General features: G+C 40.4%; 4 protein-coding genes across 4 annotated transcripts in view; all 4 read left to right on the top strand.

Moving 5' to 3' along the window:
* The first annotated feature begins 1531 nt into the window (after window positions 1-1531).
* srp9 (signal recognition particle 9) lies at window positions 1532-3149 on the top strand. The gene is made up of 3 exons (XM_063902751.1): window positions 1532-1777; window positions 1931-1999; window positions 2416-3149. The coding sequence occupies exons 1-3, from the start codon at window positions 1706-1708 to the stop codon at window positions 2533-2535; spliced, it is 261 nt and encodes an 86-aa protein (XP_063758821.1). The 5' UTR covers window positions 1532-1705; the 3' UTR covers window positions 2536-3149.
* A 3421-nt stretch (window positions 3150-6570) lies between these two features.
* ephx1 (epoxide hydrolase 1, microsomal (xenobiotic)) lies at window positions 6571-15131 on the top strand. Its single transcript, XM_063902241.1, has 9 exons — window positions 6571-6800; window positions 7765-7956; window positions 10154-10334; window positions 10428-10646; window positions 10877-11006; window positions 11087-11301; window positions 11413-11521; window positions 13196-13318; window positions 13648-15131. The coding sequence occupies exons 2-9, from the start codon at window positions 7777-7779 to the stop codon at window positions 13856-13858; spliced, it is 1368 nt and encodes a 455-aa protein (XP_063758311.1). The 5' UTR covers window positions 6571-6800; window positions 7765-7776; the 3' UTR covers window positions 13859-15131.
* A 1543-nt stretch (window positions 15132-16674) lies between these two features.
* Window positions 16675-23071, top strand: LOC134877159 (transcription factor 24-like). Its single transcript, XM_063902559.1, has 4 exons — window positions 16675-17147; window positions 17537-17689; window positions 20897-21061; window positions 22337-23071. Exons 1-4 carry the CDS (start codon window positions 16995-16997, stop codon window positions 22472-22474), a joined length of 609 nt encoding a protein of 202 aa, XP_063758629.1. The 5' UTR covers window positions 16675-16994; the 3' UTR covers window positions 22475-23071.
* A 2418-nt stretch (window positions 23072-25489) lies between these two features.
* rpl7l1 (ribosomal protein L7-like 1) overlaps window positions 25490-27503 on the top strand; it is a 3950-nt gene continuing 1936 nt past the window's right edge. Inside the window, exons 1-4 of the mRNA XM_063901659.1 lie at window positions 25490-25590; window positions 26025-26133; window positions 26243-26406; window positions 27238-27375. Of these exons, the coding sequence (XP_063757729.1) occupies window positions 25577-25590; window positions 26025-26133; window positions 26243-26406; window positions 27238-27375 (425 nt within the window). The 5' untranslated portion in view covers window positions 25490-25576. The remainder of the gene's footprint in view (window positions 25591-26024; window positions 26134-26242; window positions 26407-27237; window positions 27376-27503) is intronic.

The following is a 27503-nucleotide window of genomic DNA, read 5'->3' on the forward strand; positions in this document are numbered from 1 at the left end:
CATAACATTGCACTATTTACTATCTGTATGTTTCTTATTTGTATTTCAAATGTTTTGCTATGCTTCATATTGTATTGTATTTTGCTGCAGTAACAAACATTTTTGGGAGAAATAAAGTATTTCTGATTCTGATTCTGATTCTGATTCTAATTCTGACACCACTCCACTTCAATGTGCCAACAGATTTCCCTGCCTAATCTAGCATAAGCATTCAAATGAACAGTCGGAAAATGACTACAGTTCCACAATAATAATTTAATTTCACAGTTTCCAGCTTCACAGAAAAAGTAACAATTTACAGCTAGCCTATATTAGACTTTATGCTATCAAATACTATACAATACAATCAAGGGATAAATTAACAACAAGGGTATGATTTCAGCTGAATCTACACAAATCAACAGTGAGTGAGTGAATGAGTGAGTGTGGGTTGAGAAGAGAGAATGAAACAGAACTTTCCTATTAAAATGTAACATATACAAAGAATTTAGAACCAAGTTATTTTCAAAAATGTTTACATAAACAGATTATTTTAATACCCTCTCTCAAGGAAAAATGCATTTACTTGGAGAAAACAGCATCAGTGCCATACAGTTGTCATTGCATGTCACAGCCTGAGAGAAACAACAAAGCATTCTCCACAACTATATTACAATTACATACTATAATATTATTACATATTACATCGCCATCATCTCTCTTCGTCGTCGCGCGTATTTTTTCCCCACGTAGGGTAGGACAGAGTCTGGGAGTCGCACTACGAAAAAAAACTATCGCTGGCTCCTTATGTAGCTACAGCAATCCTAAACCTTCACGCATTTTACGTAGCAGTTGGGGCTAAATTTCCAGCGCCCCACCGGCGTTAAATTTGGCGACGTTGATAGGCCAATTATTCATAATTTCCCCCTAGCAACCATAACCGGATTGGCTGTTTAGCTGCCGGTCAGGGGCACTTTGCCGATCGCCCCATGAGAGAATGATACACTGTCTGTCAGTGGAAATTCACTGTTTAATGAGTGTTAGTTGGTGGAAATGTTGTTTAAATGATTTAAATTGCATGTAGGCACACACACTATTAAGTAAAACTGACATTGATTTAAAAAAAAATATGCAAAAAATATTTTTTCCCCTCAACAGCTGGTGGGGCAGAGCCCCAGCGCCCCCTATGGGGTACTTGTCCTATTTTCAGCGCTATACTTTGTGCTGGTAAGGTCAGCGTTTTCAGTCAGCTTAAGGTTCACCCACCAGAGGGTGCCAAGCACAATCCTAACAAGATAAGCACAATAATTCACTATGCAATGTTACTGAATAATACAAGAAACTTCACAATTTATGGGTTACAGGCTTTTATTTGTAGCGGTATCCCCAGAAGAGATTGTGTTTAGTCCAATTGGAGATGCGAGAAGTTTCACGGGCTTTATTTAGTCGTATTATTTTACAGTATTTTTTTCCTCTTTAACGTAATCATTTTAAAAAATGTCTTTCAGTCTTTACATACTCCCGTACAGTAGGTGGCAGCATGCACCTTAAAACGTTGTTTTGTGTACCGCCATTTAACCAAAAGAAGGAGAAGATTCTCTTGAATATGATTGGCTGTGTTCACGCTAGTGCTGATGTGGTATTCTGTTAGCAGAGCTGTCGACACATTCAGGCACCATAATACTGAATTATTATTAAAAACAATAGCCACTGCACTTTGTTGATAATGCCTTACTTTCAGACCTGGGAGGAGTTTTCCCGCGCAGCAGAGAAGCTGTATCTGACAGACCCCATGAAGGTGAAACACTTTACATGTAAAGTAGCTTAGCATGCTAACGACAGATTGTTAGTTGGATATCTTGGTGGCAAGTGAATGTGTCCACCACAAAGCTGTGTCATGTTTAGATGTTCAAGTGGTTCTAATCTTTGAATTTAACTTCACCGTGTCCAGGTTCGGGTGGTTCTAAAGTACAGACACTGCGACGGGAACCTGTGTATCAAAGTGACCGACAACGCTGTGGTGAGTGAGGCCGTGATGAAATGTTTAAAGAAAAGTATAAACTGTTTCTCTGCTCTCTACCTAATGTGTGTTCATCACTGTAATACCTTTAATCGGCTGGGGTACGTCTCAACTTATGATGATACTAGTATGTCCAACCAGACAAGCCTTTGTATTGGAGATACTCTACAATTCACAATTTTTAAATGTTTGTTAAAAAGTTTGGACTGATGAGCTTGAGGACGTTGAGGAAGGAGAAGTAGACCTCAGTTTCCAGGCAACATGAAGGCACAGGCAGGAGAGCACATAGGTGAAATTGGGACTCTTAGAATAATCGTTCTTGCGACTTCATAATTTACAACATTAATAATAATTCTGTCGCCTCAATTGGTCAATCGAATAATGGCCCTCAAGTTGTCTTCTGTCCATCCCAACAGTGTTTACAGTACAAGACAGACCAGGCCCAGGACGTAAAGAAGATTGAGAAGCTCCACGGAAAACTGATGAGACTCATGGTGTCCAAAGAGACGCACAGCGGTTCGATGGACATAGATTGAAGATCTGTAGCAGCACTGGACTGAGCCTGCTGGACACAAAATACACAGTGCTGTAGCAGTGTGGGGTCTGAGATGGGATGTGGCTCCCTGCGTGGATTTAATACATCAGAGATGTGATATTAATACTGTCCATTTTTGATACTCTCAGGATTTTTTTTATTATATAATTTCCATTTAAAATCTTATCATCCTATTTTTCAGGCATCTGTGATCCCACCCCTGATGGTGTTACTATAAAGTAAGCTCAGTCTAAGCTGCTGGGTCATTTAAGATAATGCAGAGGTGGAAGCAAAGTTGCAGTAATGTAGGACAAAATGTCCAAATTCTCTAATGCAGTGTAGCTTTGGCGCCTTGATTTCTGCATTTCCATTTTAAAAAGGGTGACAAATGAGAGCGATTAAGACACTGCATGTTTATTCTATTTTATTCATCCGCAGTATGTAGCTGTATGTTGGATTTCGGCACAGCACACTTTTAGTTTTTCCTCATGGTCATGAGTGAAGCTTTTGATTTCCTTAAGAGTGTGAAGTAAGTCCCCACACCTTCAAATAGCCAATTTGTCTTCTGAAAATCAATTTTACAGTTTTCAATAAATGTTTGTTTACCCCAGCACAGCCAGGATCACTGAGTTATTTGTGTTGTGTTGGTATTGTTTGCAACATGTTTAAAAACCTTAAAGGTCCCATATTGTGGCCGTTTTTACTGATTATAATTCCATTGTTGAGGTGTACTAGAATAGATGTACATTGTTCAATGTTCCAAAATCACATTGGTTTCCTCATACAGCATCTCTGTATAGTATCTCTATTCACTCTTTGTCCTAACGCCTTGTCGGAACTCCTGACGTCAATAGCAACCGGAAGAAAAATATATAAATCTCCAACGAGGCGTTGGAGGGCAGCATAGACATGTCTTTTCTGCTTTAGAGTTTTATTCGTTACAGGGTGTACTTTGAGGGTTTGTGACTTTGCAGACCGTTTACATGCAGAAAAAGATGCATAACACACGAAAGGATGGGTTAAAACCGAAAAAGCATAATAGGGGACCTTTAATTGAAGAAAAAAAAAGATTATATTCATAACCTTTTACCATCTTTGTAATAATAACACTTAAACACACATGAATCTTAGGCAGATCTGCAATAGAGACTATAAAATGCAACTACACTCATTTTTAAACTAAGGAATCCAGTCACCCAAAAATGTAATTTATATGTACCAGAGAAATGTCATCAAAATTGTTTTTTGACTTCACTTCCCCCCCTGCTGTCCCCAGCCTCTAACATCTAACCTGTGCAGCTGAAAGGCAGACAGAATCGGACCCTATGGGTGTACCTGTGTGAAGGGAAGGACACAAAGTATAATTTAATAGATCAAAAAAATATCATTTAACTACATATTATAATGAGATTTGCTTTTATCATTATATATAATTATATCAAACTTTTCCATTCTAAATATATTGTTTGTATTTTACATAGTCTTTGAATAACAAATACTGGAATGCCATGAGCTGACAGGTTTCTTGGCAACATTTTAACAGGATTTAAATGAAAAAGTTCAATTATTAGAACAATCATATTGAATGATAGATTATACACAGTATGTATGTACGTATGGGGTCCTTTGTATGTGGCTTGTATAGCCTTTAATTGTTGCATTCATCAGTGATATGAAGATTACATCTAGCCTTCTATTTATTATTCCATTTTCTTTAAATGTACCTAGTTTTTGCATATGATGCCAAAATTAAAGTGATATTCTTCACACTATCCTTTGTCTCTCATAATGACAGATCAGGAAACAAACAGCCCCCCTGATCTGGCCTTATGGCTGGTGTGATTGCACATTGGTCAATGATACTTTTCAGGGAGACATCAGGGATAAAACAGCCTAATCTTTGATCAGTTCACCCGACTTCATGGTTTGTTTCTATTCATTTTGAGCTTTAGCCACCAGGCGTTAACACTTACTGCTCAGCTCTAAGCAACATGTAGCATGGCCTGATGCTGAGGAGAGCAGGCTCATCATACTGTACGTGATGTGTGATGGCTAGACACACAGGTTTAACCACTCACTTGTGTACAAAGCTTAGAGACATGACACACAATATTGTTCCTGTACACTCCAAGCAGAAGACGCAAGACCTCATTTCCATCTGTAGACTATAGTCAGTCACTATATCAGTCTGATACTAAAGGAGGACTCAGGGTCTAGAGGGGATTGAGCAGGGACTTATGATTCTTTAAACTTTGGTGAAGTTCTTATTGTCAGGTTCTCTCAAGCAATGCTATCGCAAAATAAAAATCAGGACAAGCACAGCCAACAGGCTGCCTGCACTTCCTCTCCACTAACTCCCACAATGTTCAGAAACGTTCTTGCGGCATCAATAATGATTTCAATTCTCTCAGACTTTCTTTTTACCTCAGCAGCAGAGTGGATCACCGTGGAAACTAAACAAGTGGTGTCCAAACCATTTTCACTGATGGCCACAAACAGAGAAAACATACAAAGGGCTGGCCTCTTACTCGAGGTATAATGTCCCATAAATTAAGTTCTAAGTAAGCCAAATCAATCACATATGTACCCTAGGTAAAAGATGCTCGATTCTTCAAATTATGCTTTAAGAAACAAACAGCCTACCTAACAGCTCTCCATAGGGTTCACTTTATTTTGTTACAAAAAGTGTTGGCAGCTCATTCCTTCAAACAGAAGCCTCAGATTTACTATAATAAGGGGAAATAAATGTTTACATATTTAAGAAGTACAATAAAAGACAAGCACACATTTCAGATGTGGGCCATATTCCATTATACTTTTTGAGTTTGTTGAGGGCCGATTGAAAATGGACAACCGGCCAAATTTGCCCCTCAGGCTTTAGCTTGGACCCCCCTGCACTAAACACTTAGTTGTGTCCTTACATATTAAACAATAGTCCTCATGACTCCTACCTGCTGTACACTCCCTGTTTCCTAGACTCTTCCCTTTCTTTGGCTCTTCTTCGTCATTTATTATTTTCTTGGACCAGCTCTTTTATTATTTGTACCTCATTTTCTTTCTTTGGACAATCAGATCTCCATGATTCGTTAATCCCTCCCACATTGACTACACTCATTCTCACAGTTTCTATCGCTGCACATCTCATCCCACAACATTAGCCAACAGTGATGGGCCAGTTACTACCAACATGTAATACAGTACATATTACTTATTACTGTCTTTTTAAAGTAATAAGTTACATTACATTATTACTGTCTCTGAAATGTAATGCGTTACACTACTTTTGCGTTACTTTGCGTTACTTTCACCAAAAATAACCGCAAAAGTATGACTTTAAATGCTAAAATGTAGTTTATTGCAGCACATTAATTAAAGCTATCTATGGCAGTATGCTGAAATTAAACGTATGCTCCGTTTAACTGGGCTGAATAATATTTGATACCGGTAACATTACGTCTCTGTGTCTTATTAATAACATCTTAGTGGAGCCTCTGCACGGCCCTGTAACCTGCTGTATATGCACGAGTCTCTATGGCAACGTTAGCTCACCTTGTCATTGGTGTGTTAACGGGGATGTGGTTGACACGCTTTCTAAAAGCCGGCGATTCCACAGAGGACAGAGGCTGCAGATCTTCAATGCTCTGCCACGAGTCTCTGAACTTCTCGGGGTTCAAGCAGCAGACCCAGAGAATGTTACCTTCTGTTCTGTGTGTGTGTGTGTGTGTGTGTGTGTGTGTGTGTGTGTGTGTGTGTGTGTGTGTGTGTGTGTGTGTGTGTGTGTGTGTGTGTGTGTGTGTGTGTGTGTGTGTGTGAGAGAGTGTGTGCGCGCGCGCGCGTGATGCTGAGTTCCTAAGTGCTTTCTCCCTGATAGCATGAATTCAGCTCAACAGGATGCGGTAAGTAGGGTACTGCAACGAGAAAAGAGTCAAAACATAAATGAAACACGGCAGGAAATGTTTCTTTTTAGTTTGTACACAAGTTTTTACTAATGGGGACTTTTGTGTCAAACGATTTTGCGGAGGCCCAATCCCTACAGAACCTGTACTCACAAAACTGGTCGTAACCTGCAGAATACTACATATCCCATGATGCACCTCTGGCATTTCCACACGTCCCTCACAGTCCAGTCAAGCCTCATATTCTTCGCTTCATACGCCATAAACTACAACCCACCAGAGCCATTGTCCATGCAGCCTGAAGCACACCCCGCTGTCAGTGTGTGTGTGTTCAGAGATCCGAGGAGCCAGCAGGACCAAGCAGCGACAGGTAAACACCTTCCTTCTGCAGCAGTTAGTCAACAGCGTACAGTTGCTTTAAGTGACTCCACAACACACTTCACTGCAATAAAGAGCACGGAGGCAAATATTGACTTTCCCACTTGAGGATTTTACCAGGATTTATTACATGCGTAGACTTGTATATCTGTGCCGGAAAATAATGACGTTATCCAGCAGCTTCTGAAGTACACTTCGTAATGTGACAGTTTCTGCAGTAACTTGGTATGATACGGCTCGTTGAAGTCCATTCACCGTGGTCTCTATCTGGTGTCCTGAATGCATTAGGGTCATGGAGCTCATGAAGAGTTAAACTTTCAGCAGGACTTTGAGCTGTGCCTGCAGCCTGCTCTCTGATCCTCTGGCCTGCACCACAGGACCCCTTTGTTCGGCTGCTGTTTCTCTAAATTCGTGAAATCAAAACGTGTGCCTTCAAACCACACCATTGTTCAGTTGGTTTTAGTTATACATAATGTCACATTTAGTTACACTTCAATGATTCTTTATTATGTTGCTCATATCAGGTATAAAACAGCAAAAACATTTTTTAATAAAGCTCAAAATAATAGCCTCCATGTTGCAATCCTTACATCACTCAATAAGGTGAAGGTACAGTTCTGTATGAAGATAGGATGAAAGGACTGACAGAAAATTAAATTTAGAGAAATGATCTTATCAACACATATTTTGAACCATTGTCATAAAAACGTTATCTTAGGAAAATTAAAATCTTCTGGCTAAATGTTTTGTTCAGCAGTTTGTCAGCAGTCATAAACAAAGGAAGGAAACTATTTATATCTCAAAAGGAATCACCACTTTAATTGATTCTCTTCCTACATGAAAGATTAACATAGCAAACAAGCAAACAGCTGTTAAATCATCAAAACGTTTAAATGTTATATTATGTGTAGTATTTTTCATAGCATCTTTGATTTGTTCTCTCCCCCCCCCCCCAGACACTGAGCACCATGTTCACAGAGCTGCTGGTTTGCCTGGTGATTGGAGGACTCATCTTCCTGGTTCAAAGGAGCAGGAAGCAGGTCTTGATCGCCGAGGATGGCTGGTGGGGGCCCGGTGCACCCCCTGATGAGGGGGAAGACGTCACTATTTTACCCTTTCAAGTCAGCACCAGTGATAAAGAGCTTGAGGTTAGATTCCCTTTTAGTTTATCACTCAAGCAGTATTAGGACGGTTACTGTTACAATTAAAATGTACATGTAAAAAATGTAATCAAGTGTATGAATTATGAATTAAGGACCTTAGAGAAGAAGAAACCCAAAAACTTTGCTTTGTGATAATACATTTTAAACTGCCTTTCATTAAGCAAGCAAGTTCCGGTAATATTCTATAGACCAATGCTATTCAAATACAATTAAAGGGGGTCCAGTTAGAGAAAATGTCCTGAAGCAAGGTCCGGAACATCATAATGTCTAACTTGCATTAGGAATTAGTGTGATATATATTGAGGTAGCCTAGTAGCTGTATCAATGTCTGCATGCAATCAACAACTGACTGAAAATCAAATAAAGAAAGAACAATTACAAAACAATTCAACAATAGTTATTGTCACTTAACATTGATCTGTACAGAAATATAAAACTGTATATACTTTATGTTTAATGATCTTCTCAGGGCTGCATTTAATATAAAAGAAAATATATAAAATAGCTTTTGAAAGATATTTTTTAAAAGTGCTTCATTTTAGAAACATAAAATACAGAAGCAGCAGCTTGAGTTTCCCTTTGAAAAAAAAAAAGTGTTTCAAATCTTGACTTCACAGTCTTAGACAAAATATATCAGTGTCGACACATCTTACCAATTGAACATGTTGACACTTTTTCTTTCTTACCCTCCTATACCCCCCCCCCCCCACACACACACACACACACGCTTTCTTTAGTTCAGTGAGAGAATTGCGCTCTAGCTTGTCCTGCCAGGAATTAAAATCAGTTTATTTTCTGTGACCGCAGTTCAGATTTAAGTGGGTATGATTGGTCTTGGACGTTGTGCTTTGTGTCATAGTGGCATTTCACTTTGTCATTTGTCACAAGAAAAATCTCAAGTCGAAGGCAGCCCTAGTAATATGTACTGTTTTACATTTTGGAAGTAACATGCCCAACATTGTATGAGACACACTGGTGTTGTGTTCCGGGCAGGATGAACATGAATGTGTCTGTCCATTCTGTGTTGAAAGTTCTGTTTTCACTGTCCACTTTATATTCTTAGAGAGTGCCGTGTGTAGTTATTCTTCTTCCCCTGTCTGCCGCTAACTCGTCACTTCTTACGTGTTTCTCTCCCTGGATCGAACACTCTCTGGTCCAGCAGTGGCTCAGTCAGTAGGGGCTTGGACTGGGAATCGTAGGGTCGCCGGTTCAAGTCCCCGAACAGACTTGAAATATGGAAAGTGGACTGCTACTTGGAGAGGTCCCAGTTCACCTCCTAGGCCCTGCTGTGGTGCCCTTGAGCAAGGCACCGGACACCTCCAATCCCCCCTCCCCATTGCTCCCCGGGCGCTGCACGATAGCTGCCCACTGCTCCTAGTACTAGGATGGGTTAAATGCAGAGGACTAATTTCACTGTGTGTGCTCTGCTGTGTGCATGTATGTGACAAATAAAGAGGGTTTCATCCTCCGATTCTATCTTCTATCTATCGATTCTATCTCTTTCGCCCCCTGTCTGCTCCGGTTAGAATAGAAGCTCCCCTTGAGAATTAAAAATGTGTTAATTATCGATCCGGGTCTGTAAACTCACTTACTTTTTTATGAACATATAGGTTCACATAGGCCTACTAAATTTCAAAAAAGGAACATACACAAAGAAAGTGAATACTATAAAGCAGATTCAGGCAGCAGGCCTATAGATTACTAGCCGACAGAACAGTACAGTTTACAGAGAAGAAATGTGCACTTTTTCAGTTTACTAAAGAATACGGATAGGGCGTCGACAGTATCTAAGCCAATCAAGTATCCACCTACTACATTTTCAAACAGAAGATGTTTAGAAAAAAGCAGATATAAAAAAGAAAAGCTAATTCAGACAGCATGCCTACCTATTCCAATCGCCACCCAAAGAAAGCGTTTTTTGAAGGAGTTCACGATGATGGTTTCACACGAGACTTGTTTCTCTCGGTGTTGGGAGACTCGTGAACAGTTGTGTGCATGCGCCTCTTAATATATTGTTCATTATTTGAAAATGTAATGCAACATTGTAATCCTATTTGTAATCCCGATTTTAAATGTGACACCAATCTGACTCCTCAAGCCATTACTCAAGATAATTCCAAAGCATTGACTCATGTTCCCCTGCAAACTGTCTATCTCTATCTTTCTTTCTTCCGTCTTGCAGGACCTATACATGAGGATTGACCAGACTCGCCCTGTCCCTTCACTGGAGGACAGTCAGTTTAGTTATGGCTTTAACTCCCAGTACCTGCAGAAGGTGGTCTCTTACTGGAGACATGACTTTGACTGGAGGGGACAAGTGGACAAACTCAACCAGTACCCCCACTTCAAAACCAACATTGAAGGTGAGTGTGCACTGCTGAAACATTCATGAAGAAGATGTTGCCCTTCTCTAAACCCTTTTTCTTCTCTTTCTTCCTTTTTGGACTGCCACCCAGGCATTAATATCCATTACCTGCACATGAAGCCCAAGAATGTGCCGGCGGGATCTATTGCCATTCCTCTGATAATGATTCACGGCTGGCCGGGCTCCTTCTATGAGTTCTACGGACTGATACCTCTGCTGACAGAACCCACAGACCCACATGACCTTGTGTTTGAGGTAGTGTGTCCTTCCATACCAGGGTATGGATTTTCAGAAGCACCACAGAAAAAAGGTGAGTCAAGGCTAAAACCATTGATGAAAAGAGGACACACAAAGTCTTTCATGTGTGTGTGTGTGTGTGTGTGTGTGTGTGTGTGTGTGTGTGTGTGTGTGTGTGTGTGTGTGTGTGTGTGTGTGTGTGTGTGTGTGTGTGTGTGTGTGTGTGTGTGTGTGTGTGTGTGTGTGTGTGTGTGTGTGTGTGTGTGTGTGTGTGTGTGTGTGTGTGTGTGTGTGTGTGTACAGGTTTTGATTCAGTTTGTGCAGCACACATCTTCCACAAACTGATGCAGCGGCTGGGCTTCGAGCAGTTCTACGCTCACGGAGGAGACTGGGGCTGGCTGGTCACCACCAACATGGCTCAGCTGAAGCCCAAGTAAGACACACACACTCTGTGTAAAGGTATTTATACATTGTACTGTGTTGAATCTTTTCTGTGTGTATTCAATACCCCAGGACTGTCAGAGGCTTGCATGTGAACTTCGCCCCCCCGTCTAAACCGGGGCTGCCTATTGCTTTATCCATCATGCTTGGTCGACGCTTCCCAAAACTGTTTGGCTTCACTGAAGTAGACGTTCAGCGTCTCTACCCCTGCATGGACAAACTGGTGGTAGAGTCCATAAAAGAGTCCGGCTACATGCACATCCAGGCCACCAAGCCTGACACTGTGGGTAAGGACTTCTGACATCGAACTCCAGACCAGCTTCGCTGGAGTAGAAAGGATTGATATCATCTTAAATTGTTTTATTATTTCTCTTGTTTCTGGTTTAATTTCCCCTCAGGTCGAGGATTGAATGACTCCCCAGTAGGCCTGGCTGCTTACGTTCTGGAGAAGTTCTCCACGTGGACGAGCCGTGACTTCAGGAACCTGGAGGACGGAGGACTCACCAGGTACACTCTATAGATAAAGAAAGTTGGTGCTGATCTTTGCTTTCACCACGACATTTAACATACTATTCTTTACCATGACAATGCTCTCGGCCACAGAGGGATGCACAACGAAATGTAGTAGTCCATAAGTCTTTAAAAGAAAGACATGACCAAACGGAACTGAGCAAAAACAGAAGTGTAGTCATAAAGTACATTTTCTGAATATGCAACTCCTCAATATGCTAACGGAAAGGGGGTCCCCCCCCCCTTTCGGTTAGTGTTTTATATAGCTATATACACTGCCTGGCCTAAAAAAAGGTCACACACTCTAATATTCGTTGGACCGCCTTAAACTTTGATTGCGGCAAGCATTCGCTGTCATCGTTTCAACAAGCTTCTGCAATGTCACAACATTTATTTCTGTCCAAAGTTGCATTCATTTTTCGCCAAATTCTTGTATTGATGATGGGAGATTTGGACCACTGCGCAAAGTCTTCTCCAGCACATCCCAAAGATTCTCAATCGGGTTCAGGTCTAGACTTCGTGGTGGCCCAATCCATGTGTGAAAATTATGTCTTATGCTCCCTGAACCACTCTTTCACAATTTGAGCCCGATGAATCCTGGCATAACCCTCATCTTGGAACATTCCCGTGCCATATAGGAAGAAAAAATCCATTGATGGAATAACCTGGTCATTCAGTATATTCAGGCAGTCAGCTGACCTCATTCTTTGGACACATAACATTGCTGAACGTAGACCAGACCAACTGCAGCAACCCCAGATCATAGCACTGCCCCCACAGGCTTGTGACCTTTTTTTTGGCCGAGCAGTGTACTGTATATGTATATGTATACATGTAGATGTCCATGTCAGAGTTATGTTCCTTTCTCCATGTGTCTGTCCCCCCACTTCTGTCTGTTCCAGTTCATGTGATTGTGCAGCAGTCTTAAGCCTGCCCTAAATGCTCTCATTGGTTGAGACCCGTGATGACGCCCATCCTCAGCCAATACTAATCAACATCCCACTCCTCCTGTTGACCCATGGTCTGTCTGTATGTGTATTCAGAGCCAGTGAGCAACCGACTTTCAAAAGAAGAATATTAATAAAAGAAACTGCTAATGTGGGCTAAAATAATTGTCTGTGTTAAACTTGCCAAGACCTAATATGTGTTATTATATTACTTTATGTAATGAAACCACACAAAATACCATAAAGTCTAAAGTTGTACATTTAAAAAAAAGCAGACGGTTGTTTTAAGTAATGAATTGATTAATATGAATGTTTTGTTGTTTGGTATTATCTTAATAACAGAAAATTATATATTCAAATGTTGCTTTTTAGTATCGTGTTTACTTAATATAAGCATCTCTGCAGAAACCTACGGGTGCTTTATATTTGCAATCTGTGGTCCCACAAGAGTCCTGAGGTCATCCTCCCTCCAGAGTACTGCTATGTGCTGGGTTGGCAGGGGGCATCTGAAGCCGTACATGCTCTAGAAATAAAGATGAAAGACAATTAAAACAATAATGTAGCTATGTTCATGTGAGCTATGTCTGCTGCAGGACACACTTCTAAATTGCATTAGGGGCATGTTTTAGCAGTCTTACTAATTAAATATCTTCAGTTTCAGAAAATATGGATGAATGATAGTAACCTCTCAGTAGACTCTTTAATACATTACATGTTCTTGCAGGAAATTCTCTCTTGACGACCTGCTGACTAATGTGATGATCTACTGGACATCAGGCTGCATTGTCTCCTCCATGAGATTCTACAAGGAAAACTTTGGCAAAGGCCTTGACGCACCTCACTCTAAGTGAGTGACAAACACCAAGTTTGATGTGACCAATGCAGTGTCTTGGTTCTTCTAGAGCAGATGTAGAAACTGTGTGATGTTCATTTTAGTTTTAAATTAGTTTAAATCAGTCCTGGGCCACAATGTTCTAGTCACAAATACTTAATTAAGGAGTTCTGCACAGATGCATTCAAGTTCTTCGAAAAATGTTTTACTTTGACAGGATATTTTCATCATTTTAGGAGTTTCCTTGACTTTACTGATAACCAGCAATATATGTTGTGTACACGTTTCAAGTATTAGCAGCATGTAAATAGCATTTTCTTTGCTCACGCATTGTCTTGACACAGGATGCCTGTATTCGTCCCCACTGGCTTTGCCTGCTTCCCCAACGAGCTGATGCACACTCCCAAACTATGGGTCAAACAGAAATACCGTGAACTTGTGACATTCACGGCCATGGCCCGTGGAGGCCATTTTGCCGCCATGGAAGAGCCCCAGCTGATGGCAGAAGACATCCAGAAGTTTGTTAAGCTGGTGGAGAAGAAGAAGCAACAGTAAGGACTGCTTTGATAAACAAGTGAAGGAAATTAAATTCAGGAATTGATAAAAGTGAAAGAATGGATAGAAGCTGGGCCTCAGTGGTGAACCGGAGGCAGATGTGTACACAGTGTGATTCTAAGCATTGTGTTTCTCTAGAGATGGAATCCTCACTATTAGTGAATTTCCTAATCATACTTCTTGGTGATTAAGCCAGTCTAACGCTGTGTTAATACTAGAAAATGTTTGCATGTCTGTGTCTGCAATTGTTGTAAAAATAAGCAGATAGATGGTGTGGTGTTATGGTGCCGACAGCCTGGGCATTCCTCGGATAACATGAAGCCATGGTATTTCCTTACAAATCTTAATCTGACTGTATTTTACAATTGTCATTGATCTGCTTCACATTTGGTCTCAGTGATTGACTTACATTGATTGACTTTAAGTTGCTGTAGTACTGCAATTTACATTGGCAACACTGCTTACTTCCTCTATTGATATAAGCCTCTGTTCTGCAAATCATAGCCCTACATTACAGTTATAGTCTTGAGAATAAACCGTTTTATTATCATGTTGATTTTTGAAAACTGAAGAGATTTTAACACTGTGGGCATGCTCAATATATGTGTGGACATGCCTTGTAAGTCACATGTTTTGGATATGAATAAATTCAAAATTTAGAAAAACAAATATTGTGTTTCTGCAAAAGTAGGTTTAGTTGAACAAACTGAAATGTCCTATTCCACAGTTGGTTTTTAAAACCTTATTTGTTAAAACATAAGAAAAAGGATTAAATAAGACCTAGCACTGTCAGAGGCCACATCTTCACAAACACCTGGCTCCATCATCCTGGACCAAGCTGCGACACCTGATGGGTGAACCTCAGGACAGAGTGCAGGACAAAATCAAATGGGAAAAGTGCACACATTTATGTTTATGTTTAAAAGTATAGGTCCAAGTTTTTTTCCTTCATTTTTGGATTTGAATTCAACACTTTTGAATGCATAACTGTGTTTAAAGAGTACATATGCTCAGTTTCTGGTTCGTATTTGTATTTTGTGCTTCTGCTGTGACAACTTTTCATGCCTTAATGTTCAAAAAGCTCTTTTTTTCTCGTACTGCCTGTGCTGCAACACCTTTTTCCCACTCATTGGTTAGCTGGCCGGCTCTGTTGTGATTGATCAACCGCTTAGAGATGTGTCAGTAATTTCCCACCCCTCAATATCACGTAAAATGTAACCACACCTGTACAATGACCTTCTTAACATAAATAAAGCAATTTGCAACTTTGAAAGGCCTTTTTTAACATAGCTCCAAGTAAAAGCATATACATATAAGCGGGTCAGCTATTTCTGGGTTAATTTTAGTCGAAGTAAAGCTACTACGAAACTAGAACATTCACTGAGCGTATTAACAACAGCACCGGTTAGATATTATCAACTTATCTTACGTTAGCAAGTTAGCTAAACTTAAGTTAAAGTTTGCCATCTTTTAGTCGCATTTTGACATGAAATAAATGAAAACGGAGACTGAGCAGGCACAACAATGCCATAGTTTTTATCAACTTAGCCATCTGACAGACTAGATAACCAAGCTAAAGTTGTTGGCTGTAACATTACAGCTTGTGACATACAAAAACACATAAAAAACACTTCAACACTTTCAGCATGTTGTGAAACAAAGAATACATCCATATTTTGACACAATTTTAGGAACATTTGGTGGGCATAAAACCTATTTGCAAAATGTTCAGCTTGCAACATAGCCGAGGCTAGCACTTTATTTGCAACTCACTACATTATTTGATCCAAACGTTGTGACACTGTATCGCCAGATTAGCCCAACAAAGTCGGAATCACCCTGTATGTCATCAGTGACTGTTGTGAATATCTAACTGTGAACTGTGCAGGAAGCAGTCCTTAGTAGTAAAAAAGGAATTTCATTCACTTGTTCTTCAAAAAAATGTCAGCAGTCCATACATTGATCCCAACAAAGTTTCCATTTGCAGAAAACAGCAGAGCTAGCCAATAGAAGCACAAGAGTTATACAGTGATGTCACCACTTTATCTTACCGCATTTAAGGTAGGGAGGAGAAACTCCTTCTGGAAGGGATTTTGGGATTTTAGAGCGATCCACCTGTAAAAGGATCATGCTAGTTCTATTCAATGCTGATTTTTATTTATCAAACCATGACAATGACATGCTTGACTGTCATTAAAAACAGGTTTTAGGCTTGCACTTTGTTGAGGTTTGACTGATTTGGTCCCAGTTTGCAGGTTTCAAATTACAAAAGCGCCTTTTAACTAACATCGTCTTTAATTAAACTTGATCTTTATAACAGGTTAAGTGATCTTGTTGTTGACTGAACATGTATGACGTCTCTAACTTTAGTGTGACAGCTCTGCTTAATGGACCAGCAGCTTGGAGGTGCTGCAGGTATCTCGTTAGAGGGGGGGCCGAGTTCATGTCATTAAAACTTGCAGCTCTATGCAAGTGAATATCCTCATATTATGATGAGGTGGTTCTCTACAAATCAAAAGGCTCTTCTGCCTCTGTTTGGTAATGTTGAATGTCGCACTGCCCTGAGTTTCTACTCTGTCCAGTTGTAAGCAAAGCTTTGAGTTTCCCAAGCCCCTTGGTGCCCTGGCTCGGGACACCCTACCAGAGCTGCTCTCCCCCACTGGATTGACTGCATGCTCTTCTTGGCAGCCAAACAGCCAGGGGAGGATCAAGATGACCGGGCGGCTGAGATAAGGGCAGCATAAAGTTCCCCACATTACCTCACCCGATAAGGAAACTAGCAGAGAGAGAGGCAGGCTGGGAGGAATCCTCTGGACGAACAGTGGTGCACAGAGACGCAGAAACACTTCGTTGGGGTTTTAGTGGTCTGGGTGGAACTTGGACCACCAGAGGCCTTTTGAAGTCGACAGATGCCTCAACATAATGATCCTTAGTAGAAATAAAAACATGTGCACAGACTTTTAAAATGTCCTGGATGTAAAGAAGACCCCAGACTATTGGTTCTTTCAAGGATTTACAAGAGCAGTTGGTGGATGATACAAACATCTCCAACACGGGAGAGCAAGCTTCCATCCTGCCAATTCAAATAGACTTTAGAAAGGTGTAAACAACTTTAGGAGAGTCTACTTCAGCACCGATGGCGGGGAAACCTCTGGAGAGTCTTATGTCAGTTTCAGTAAACCATCAGCTTGTGTCCAACTCCGCTGCTCAGCCCCGGAGGCAGCAGCCTGGCAGGGGGGTCAGCCCAGCATCCCTGCACACACACAGGCAGAGCACACGCAGGAAGTGGGTGAGTCTGAAACATTCAAAAGGACCCTCGTTACAGGAGCCAGGGGATATTGCACGATGGTTGGAATTATTACCGCCATAATTACCAAGACTAACATTAAAGTATTAATGAATGCTAAAAAAAGATCAAACTGACTGATGCTCTTGAGTAAAAAAAGAAAATCATTTTCACATTGAACCTTTCAGCAATTCATTGTGTCAAAATAAAACGTGTAGCAACATGTGTTTTGAAATTATGAAAAATGATGATATATTTTACATATATACCTTTTTTTGAAAGTAAGTAAAAGGATGTTTCTTAATGTTCCATTGTTAAATCGATTTTTCATTTAAGGAATTTTCTCTATTTCTAGATTTGATTTGATTTGATTGTTTCCCCCTGTGCTGCAGGCGCAGTCTATGTTTGGGTCCAGGTTAAACTCTGGTTCTTGTGGTCAGTCTGCAGTCCGGGCCGGGACACTGAGGGGTCAGCACTCTCCAGAAAATGCAGCGCGAGAGAGGAGCCGTGTTCGTAACCTACGACAGGCTTTCCACAGCCTTCAGGTACACTGGACATACATCAGTCACTTCCCAGCATTCTCCTTCATTCTTTGACACTCCCTGCACATTTGTGCTTCATCACCTGCTTCCAGTAAGTGTTGAATTCACATTTATGAATTAATTCTGAACAATGAGAGGCTACAGAAACCTAATTTAACAACAAAGCTTAAACCTTAACAACAGGTAGCATAACAAAAATACATAAACTGTTCTTTATTTGGTCATTTGAATTAGCATAAACCAAGACTCCACAATCCCTCCTTATTAGGTGGACTGCTTCACAGTATGTGTCACAGGGATATGATTAAAAGCAGCTAGTTTAAAAGTCTTTATTTGTGGAACATTTCTCAGAGTTAATGTCTGAATGATTTCCACCCTGTCAGTCAGCCCCATAATCCCAGAGAGCTTCGAGAGAGTGGTCTTGGGTCACCTTAAGTCCAGCCTATCCCCCACACTTTGCCCCCATCAGTTTTCACATTGTCCCAATAGGTCAACAGAGGATGCCATATCCATAGTTCTTAACCTTGCCCTCGATCACATGCACAATAACAACACCTACAATAGGATGTTATTCCAGGTTTCAAGGTTTCAAGGTTATTCCTTGATTTTAGCTCTGCACAGTTCAACAGTCATCCCCTCTAGTCTTCTTACAACATGGTGCACTGACAACAACCTTGCGCATTTCACCACCAAGACCAAGAGCTCATTGTGGTCTACTGGAAACAGGCCCGGCCCTGACCATTGTTCTGCCCTAGGCATGAGTTTAGCCCCCACCCCACCCCAAATCATGCGCCCAATCAAATAATGTGGAGTGCCTTTGGGGGCACTGTACGCACTGTTTATGGCCTCTGTACGCAATGTAGGTGTAGTTTCAAACATCGTTAATAGTTTTTTTTTTTAAATGTGGACTTTTTCACATTTTTTGTTTCTCCAATTTACGGCGCCCCCCCATGGATGGACGCGCCCTTAGCATTCGCCTATATGCCCAGGGCCGTCCCTGACTGGAAGACCAGAAGATGTAACCACACCCTTATAAACATAAATGGATCTGAGGTAGAACGAGTCTTAATCTAACATTTCCTCTTAAAATGCACAACGCCTGTAGTTTTTTGCGGAGGCTGAAGAAAAGCCCACCGGTCTGCTCTGATCCAGGAGAACGTTTACCACTGCATCTCAGTGTGGTATGGCAGCTGCTGACAGGAAGGCCCTGCAACCGGTTGTAAAAACTGCTCAACACAGCATTGGTGTCCCACTACCTTCCATTGCTGACCACCAGTGTACACGGTGTCTGCGATGTGCTAACAGCATCATCAAAGACCCCTCACATCCACGGACTGTTTGCCCTCCTCCCATCAGGGAGCCTTAGCTCCACCACCAGCAGGTTCAGGAACAGTTTTTTCTCGCAACACCATAACCCTGCTCAACTATCAAACTCAGAACTAGCCCATTTTTCCCTCCCCCACCAAGGCTCTTGAACTCCAGTACCAGCCCACCTCCACACTCCACTTTTTTTGCTGCTTTTCAACCAACCCGGAGACGGAGCTGGAGCCGGAGCTGGAGCCGATAAAGATCCAGTTTTTCGTGTTTCCACCGCAGCGGCGCCGGTTTCAAGCGCCAAAAAAACGGATCTTTCTGGCCCCATTCGGCTGCCCGGCAAGATCCAATGCTAACCAATACGTCACGCTTACTTCGGAGGGGGGAGATTAACCTGAGCAATAACAGTTCATGGCGAGTACAAGTTGTAACAAGCTGTAGCGCTGAGCAAAGTGACTACAACGCGACCACACACTTATAAACACACACTTTATAATGTCAAGCAGCACTAATCAGGTTTAATGAGCATCCGTTCAATGTTATTGATCATTGTGAAGAGCAGGCAGATGTTTTCCTGATGTTTTGTATTATTGCAGCTATCGGATGGAATCAAAGCATGAGCTACACAGATTGCCATCAGAAGTTAAATCAGAATGAAAACTACGCCGGTAAAATATGTGTGTAGAAAACGGCTTATACCACAATAGGATAGCAAAGTAGTCAAGGTAGTCAGAGTAGCTTCACTTGCTATGCTAACATCACCTGTCTAATGCCAGAGACACTTTCATAACAGCGTTGTGATGCCAAACAGCATCAGTTCAGACTGAAACACATCTACTGATGGGGAGGGGGGCATGCATCAGCCGCTTGTGTGACAGACAAACAATGAATATGAATCATAAGAGGCCACTCGGCTTCTGAGCAGTGGAAACACAAGGGGTGGTACAGGCTAGAACCAGAAAAGCGCCAGAAAAGCAAAAGATCGGATCTTGAACCGGATCCGGTTTGGTGGAAAAGTCCCTGAAATATGGGAAAGGTCCCTGAGTGTGAGGTGCTGTGGATTGGAGCCCAATGACATTCACATTGTCATAAGGCTCCAATCCACAGCACCTCACACTCAGGGACCTTTCCCATATTTACAATATCTGTATTTAGTTTGTATGATTAATTAAGTATTAAATATCCATTACAACTGTTTTTAACTTTATGTGCCTAAACCAGGCCCGGCCCTGACCATTGTGCTGCCCTAGGCATGATTTTAGCTGGCGCCCACCCCCCACCCCAAATCATGTACCGCACCAGTGCATGATTAATTATATTTTACTTCACCACATTTATCTTATAGCTTAAGCTACTAGTTACTTTAAAAATGTGGATTTATTAAAACTCATAAGATATTCAGTTTTTTGTATGAATACATACACAAACAGGATAGTCAAATATTAACTATTGAGAGAAATGTATTATTTATTATTATTTTTAATATTCAAGTAAGACAGATATATTTTGAAAAAAAAAATGTAAACTATAGTTTTCTAAGAATTACTTAATATGCACAAGTTAACTTTTCAACGCAAGAATTATTACTCGCAAGTATTTTTTCAGTTTGTATTAGTACTTTTCATTAAGTAATTCTTCTTCAATCACTGATCATGGGACTGCTTTGAAGAAACGTTCCACCTCCTGAGGAGATGAGCTCCTCTGGTGGCTCAGGAATAAAGATGAGTTTTTCAAAAGTGTGTAGACACAATTCCTGGAACAACTATTTCAGTATTTCAAAAACGCACACAAATAGTTACAAACATTTAAGGTCTGGGTCCTTTTGAATTGAAGACTAATGAATGTAGTTGAGTGTATAGACATTGTAAGACAGCTGATTTGATCCTCTGTCCACAGGCGGCTCTGCCCTCAGTCCCACCTGACACCAAACTGTCCAAGCTGGACGTTTTGGTTCTGGCTACTAACTACATTGCTTTCCTGACGGAGACACTGGGCCAGGGACGGACGCTAGCTGAGCACACCCTGCCCCCCCAGCCAGGGGGATACCTGCATCCTGTTAAGGTGCAATCATGCTGAGTGCATTACACTGAATGCTGTTCTCAGAGAGGAGATTAAATGACTTGCTGATACATAAATGATTATCCACCAATGAGACTGTTATTATTGGGACAAAACGATTGGATAAAGATGCAACTGAGCCTATACCAACAGCATTGCATCAGGTCAGGTGGCTAAAACATACATATAATATACATACATAGTATATAATATAATAGTATGCTATTGAAAACCTTATATAACTTGATTATTTTTTTGAATTATGAGTAGGCTAGATAAAATGACTAATGAGAAGTAGAAATTCTTACCTCATAATAACAGGATAACACTCATATAACCTTTAGATGAATACCTTATTTCATTTGCTTGTGTGTGTACAAATTCACTTATTTTACCTGAAAAAAGCCACTGATTAATGATAGGTAGTCAATCTCTGCTAATTACAATAGGCTACTTGAAATCACTTATATTACCTTTAGATCATTAACTACTGTTTTCAGTTTAAAGTTCATAAAATCTCTTATAATATGTTAAGATTATTTTGCCTTTTGATTTTTGTAAAGACAACAATGAAACAGGCCGAGTAAGCACGGCAAGCACCTGATCGTCCTTGAAAAAGGAAGTAGTGTCCTGAGTTCTTGGATATTGATGTGCTATCCTCTGCACCAAGGTCTTTAAAGCCCCTGCCCCTATATTTTGTAATATGTACACTGTATATATTTTTTTGAATTTAATATAGGATATACATCCTTGTGGGTCTACTACTTTAATGGTTCAGGGCCTTCACTTTGGCTGTGACCGATGTCCCCTTTACTCCTGAGGGATGTTGGGGCTGTGACTTTAGGGGAATACTAACTGTAAATAAAAACATCGGCCAAAAATGAGTTTGTGATGCAGGGATTCTTTCGTGGTTGGGTAACCTGTGTGTATCACGAGAGATGTAACTTGGGAGAAAAGTAGCATATATACAGCTCCGGAAATTGAGAGACAACTTCAGCATTATCATTTTTCTCTTGTTTTATTATTTATAGGTATGTCTTTGATTTAAAATTTTTTTTTTTTTTTTCATTGTATTCTATAAATTACTAACAACATTTCTCTGTGTTGGAATTGAACAGACACCGGAATGGCTGCCATACATGTAGAGATTGAGATTTAAGAAAAATTTGGAGTGGTCTATTTTTTGGAGCTGTATTGTTATGGGTTGTGTTTGTGTTTATTATGGTGCTATTTCTGTTTGCATTAAGAGATAACCTATTGTGTTGTTTCTTTCTTCAGAAGTGGCCCATGCGTTCCCTGCTCTATTGTGGCAGCGTGGCAGAGCTGCTTTCAGGAGTCCCAGTCAATCAGACGCCTATTCCTGGACGGGATGGGACATACCCCCTAACCCCCCACCAAGAAGTAAACAAAGAGTGATAGCTAAGAGGGGTAATAACTTTCCCCTAGTTCTTATCTCAAATGTTAACCAGCTGCAATTGGGAGCATAAGAAAAAACTTTATCTGAAGTTTTTATCCGTCAGTAAGACGCTTTTTTCCTTCTACATGTTGTTTATGTAGGCTCTTTAACAACACCACAGAAACTGAAATAAAAACTTTTAAGCTATGAAAAGTAAAAGGAAGGCAAAGATGTTCACATGTTAGATGGAGTTCAACAATATGCAGTTACAATCACATTTAGAAAAAAAAACGAATAATCCTTTCTCATTTCATTATTTAATTCAAAAATTGGCTATTGCGTGACTATTATGTTTGTATCTGCAAAAGCCTGAAAAGACAGAAAATATAACTTTTCCACCAGAGAATATGTGTGTGTGTGTGTGTGTGTGTGTGTGTGTGTGTGTGTGTGTGTGTGTGTGTGTGTGTGTGTGTGTGTGTGTGTGTGTGTGTGTGTGTGTGTGTGTGTGTGTGTGTGTGTGTGGGGGAGTGTGAATCATGGACTCACAGATGTGCAGAGGGAGGATGTTGTGGGAACACAGCTGCTGTCTGATCACTTTTTATCTCTGCAGTAACGATGACTTGGTTGTAATGACGACCTTGCCACACAATGTAACCTTCTACTTTGAGTAAACACAGTCAGTAACACCTTGTGTGCGTTTGTTATTTTTTCTATTTGACAAACTAAGTTTGAAAAATCCCATTGGTTGCAGCAAACCATGGTGCAAGAATTGCAGAGATGTTAACATTTTTAGATCAAAGGCTTGATCAGCTTTTTGGACTGATATATCATTTAAAGCTAATGACCAAATTGAGCTAACAAATCTTACTTCTGCTTTATGAATAGAAAACCACACATTAAAATGTGACTTAAATACTCACAAATTGCCAAGTATCATATTTTTACCAGCATGAGTACAAATTGCTGATATGAGTGCTCAGCACTGAAATCTAATCCAATAAGTCCCATATATGTTTACAGTTTGGATAGAAAAGGCATACATTAGATGAGAACAGACAGACTGAAGTTCTCTCCTCCTTAAATGAGATGGGCTTTGCTCCACAAGCAACAGCCCGGCGTTCAAGGCCAGCGCTGTAAATCTGCCCCCCATTTCCTGTGTGTAGTGATGACTAATTTGGAGATGCTTGAGTCTAACTACTAAGGCAGAGGTTACAGAATGACAGGGGAAGCTCGACCAAATGGTAAAGCAAATGCAGTAGAAACACAGAAAACCATGTGGTACAAAATCAGCGAAAAAAACACACTGAAAATATGTATAAAAACCCCCTGAAGCTGCCAAAACCAATCCTATATGGTCCAATTCTGCCAAACAATTGCTATATTGTTCATGTAGGCGATTATGCTCGTTATGCAACTTGCACAACACATGTAAGCTGGCTTCCAACATTTTCTAAATGAGTTGGATCAACACTGTTCAATTCTAACTAAAAACTATGAAATAATCAATATTTATTCTCTCAGGATTCGGTTCCATGGGCTTGTAGATTTTTTGCTCTTTTATAAATGTATAAGTATGTCTTTTAAGTTCATCAATCTCAACCAATCTCAACTGCCCAATTCTATATATTAAACTAAACACTTTCTGGACTCTTTACATAAAAAAACTAACAAATTCAAAATGCAGCTTCCAACTATGTTCACAGTTTACACCCAGGATTCCATATAAACATTTCCAGCTCAATTTATTTCTTTATATGTATATTCATATTTACAACCAGTTTGGTTAATCCTAAATGTTCAAGTGTATATGTATAAATACATTATATCAAACTAGTCGCAGGTGATTCTCTATCTACAGATTCTGCGGCTGTGTGTTACTGCTCCTGCTTCCAAGTAAAGACAACTCAAACTGTCTGCCCCCTCGCCATGTTGGGAGGTAATGAACATATTTTTTCTTGTGCCTCTGCTGCTAAATAGAATCAGAGACAAAAGATTATAGGGTGAAAGATGAGGAGGAACAGGGGAGGGTGGAAGATAAGAAAAGAAAAAAAGACAACTGTATTTTTGGAAAGAAAATGGAGAGAATAGTGAAGATGGACAGAAAAAGACATGAAGAGAAAGGAGGAGAGGAAGGTGGAAGGAGCAGCAGAGCAAAGGAAAAAAGCTTATTTGTTATGAACACATCATTTTTTATCATGCCGAGATTTAATTGCACTTAACTGCAAACTGTTTTTAATATCATACTACTTTTTAGCTTGAAACTTTGGTAAATATTTTCACACATTTAAAAATGGTTTATCCATTTACCTTTTCAATTTTTACATTTACATTGATGGAAAAAGTCCAGAGCTGCTATTTGACACCCAAAGAATTTCAGTAAACAGCAAAGGCATAAGCCTATTATAACGTAAGCTCCCTCCAAACAGTAGGTTGCTCTGCAGCTTAATTCAGTTCAGCCAATGAGACTCAGCTGAGAATTAACATCTGAGCAGAAAGTTCATGCATGCTGTTCATTATCATGTGACCATACATAAATCATGACTGAGCAACACATCCTGAAGAGCAAAAGTTATTTTGTGGAATTCAATTTTTTTTACAAACTTACATTGTTTTCAAAGAAAGCTGTCAAAAACAAAAAATATATATATTTTCTTCACAAACACAAAGATCATAATGAGAAGGTGTGTGTATCCCAAGTGAGGACGCAGTCCATTAAGGGACGGGGAGAAAAGCAAGGGGGATCAGACACTGAAACGATCCAACTTATAACCAGTGTTTCCACAGATAAGATCTCATTATTTTATTTTAGACATCAATATGTTAAAAAGCAGGGGAAAATTCTGAACACATCATCGTAAATAAAACAGGCTGGTGTTACCTCAGAAATGCTGAGGATCATATTGGTTTTTCGTAAATGTTAAGGTCCTATATACATATGATGTTGGATAGATGGATAAATAGAAGAAAACGGATTACTATTTTAATAGGGCATATGACATAAACAGAATAAAATACTATTTCTGACCGCTGGGTGGCACTATAGTAACTGCAGTACCGGGAAAATAAAGCACAAATTACTTTGACGTCATCACCGAGCGACGGTTGATCCTGAAGATTCCACCATGGCTGAAACTGAGTATGTAATTGTGTTCAATGTAATCTATCTCAATCCGTTCTTTATCTACCTTCAGTCGTTTTGTTTCGAGTCTCAGTAACAAGTCAAGGTTTTACCTTTTCAACCTAAGGTCATATTGATCGGGATGAGTGTTACAAATCGTTTGCATGCTTAGAAGTTTCCAGGAGACGGATTTCATGAGTCCACTTTACGGAGAGATCATGGCGTGATATAAAGTTAATATTCGAAAGTAGTTGTTTGTAGTGGGTTCATTGTTGTTTTATTACTGTTGTATCTTCTTTGGATGGGTGACACGTAAAGCCGAAGTTGCACACACACACACACACACACACACACACACACACACACACACACACACACACACACACACACACACACACACACACACACACCTACCTCTTGTGATCAGTGTGTGTGTGTGCTCCTGTTGGCAGGTCGAAGAAGGTGATCAAGTTGGTTCCTGAGTATCTGCTGAAGAAGAGGAAAGCATACCAGGCCATTAAAGCCACTCAGGCTAAGCTAGCACTGCTCGAGAAGAGAAAGGTAGGAGAGAAGCTGCTGCTGTAGAGAAAGTGATAAGCATAGTTCTTGTTTTAACGTGTGGTGTACGTACTGCTATATTTCAGTGTTTCCCATGTTTCCAACATTCCAGATATCAAAAGGCAAACCATTAAAGTTCAAACGATTAGAAGACTTCTTGAAAGACAGCCACAGGAAGCATCGCGATGAAACTCGCATCCAGAGGAGTGAGCACAGGCCCCCTGCCCCCCTGCCCCCTGCCAAGAACAGGCTTGCCTTCGCTGTGCGCATCAGAGAGTGAGTACTGTGTCCTGTGGCTCTGACATTCAGGACTTCTCTTTAATGATTAAATTAAATTGAGCTTGTTTTAAACTTGACTGAATGAAGAATACAAGACAGAAGATAACTTGACATTAGCCCCAAGCCCAAGTAAGAGCGAGTCTCCCTGCCCTTTAAGGATGTCACAATTCTAAAAACCAACCAAAAAGTAATGTGATATGGCAGTATATAGGTTTGTCTCTGGTCTCACCTCCTGCCAAGAGATGGATTTTGTGATATCGTACTTAGCGCTATACATGTACGCCTGTTTTGGTTTAAGCACACACTCGTCTTGGTTAAACACACACAAGAGCGATCATTTGCAGCAACACCTGGGGAATAATGATAAAGATAGTAAGGCTATGTACAGGCTGCCTTTTCCTTTTCACCCTCCTCACTGAACTACCTCAACCTCGGTTGTACACACAGTGCTGCTTCTGCTGCCAGCCCTAAATAAATAATTTCCAACGCCTGTTTTTGCAGCTAATTGAGAATGCCACAGTGAAAATGCCCAGTCTCCACTACTCATGGTCCTTAGTATTTTTATTCTACAGCAGCCTAATGCTTCTACAAAGAGTGTAAGCTGCAAGCCACGGCCAAACCATGTCTGACTTTTCACAGCAAACGTGTCTGCTGCGAAAAATGTTCCTGAATGAATTGTTAATGTGGGTTGAGATTTAAATGCTGTCAATGGTAATGATATGTTTCCGGAAAGATTGTAATGTAATGTTAATTCCCAGTCCGGCTCATCTGCTCCCATATTATACATCTCATTCCAGTTTGTTAATCTTGATGATGCCTTCCTGTTAGGATTAAAGGTGTCAGTCCAAAAGTGATGAAGATGGTCCACATGTTGAGGCTGAGGAAGATCTTCAGCGGGACCTTCGTCAAAATCAACAAGACCTCTGTAGCAATGATGAAGATGCTGGAGCCTTATGTGGCCTGGGGGTGAGTGATGAGTGACTTTTACTAACTGAAACGCTAAGCTTAGTTAAAGGTCTCCTATTATGCTCTTATGGCATATATTATAGGTCTCAAATATATATAAAAAACATGTCTCTGATGTATTTTTCTCA

The sequence above is a fragment of the Eleginops maclovinus genome, chromosome 15 (assembly GCF_036324505.1).
Source record: "Eleginops maclovinus isolate JMC-PN-2008 ecotype Puerto Natales chromosome 15, JC_Emac_rtc_rv5, whole genome shotgun sequence".
Taxonomy (NCBI): Eukaryota; Metazoa; Chordata; class Actinopteri; order Perciformes; family Eleginopidae; genus Eleginops; species Eleginops maclovinus.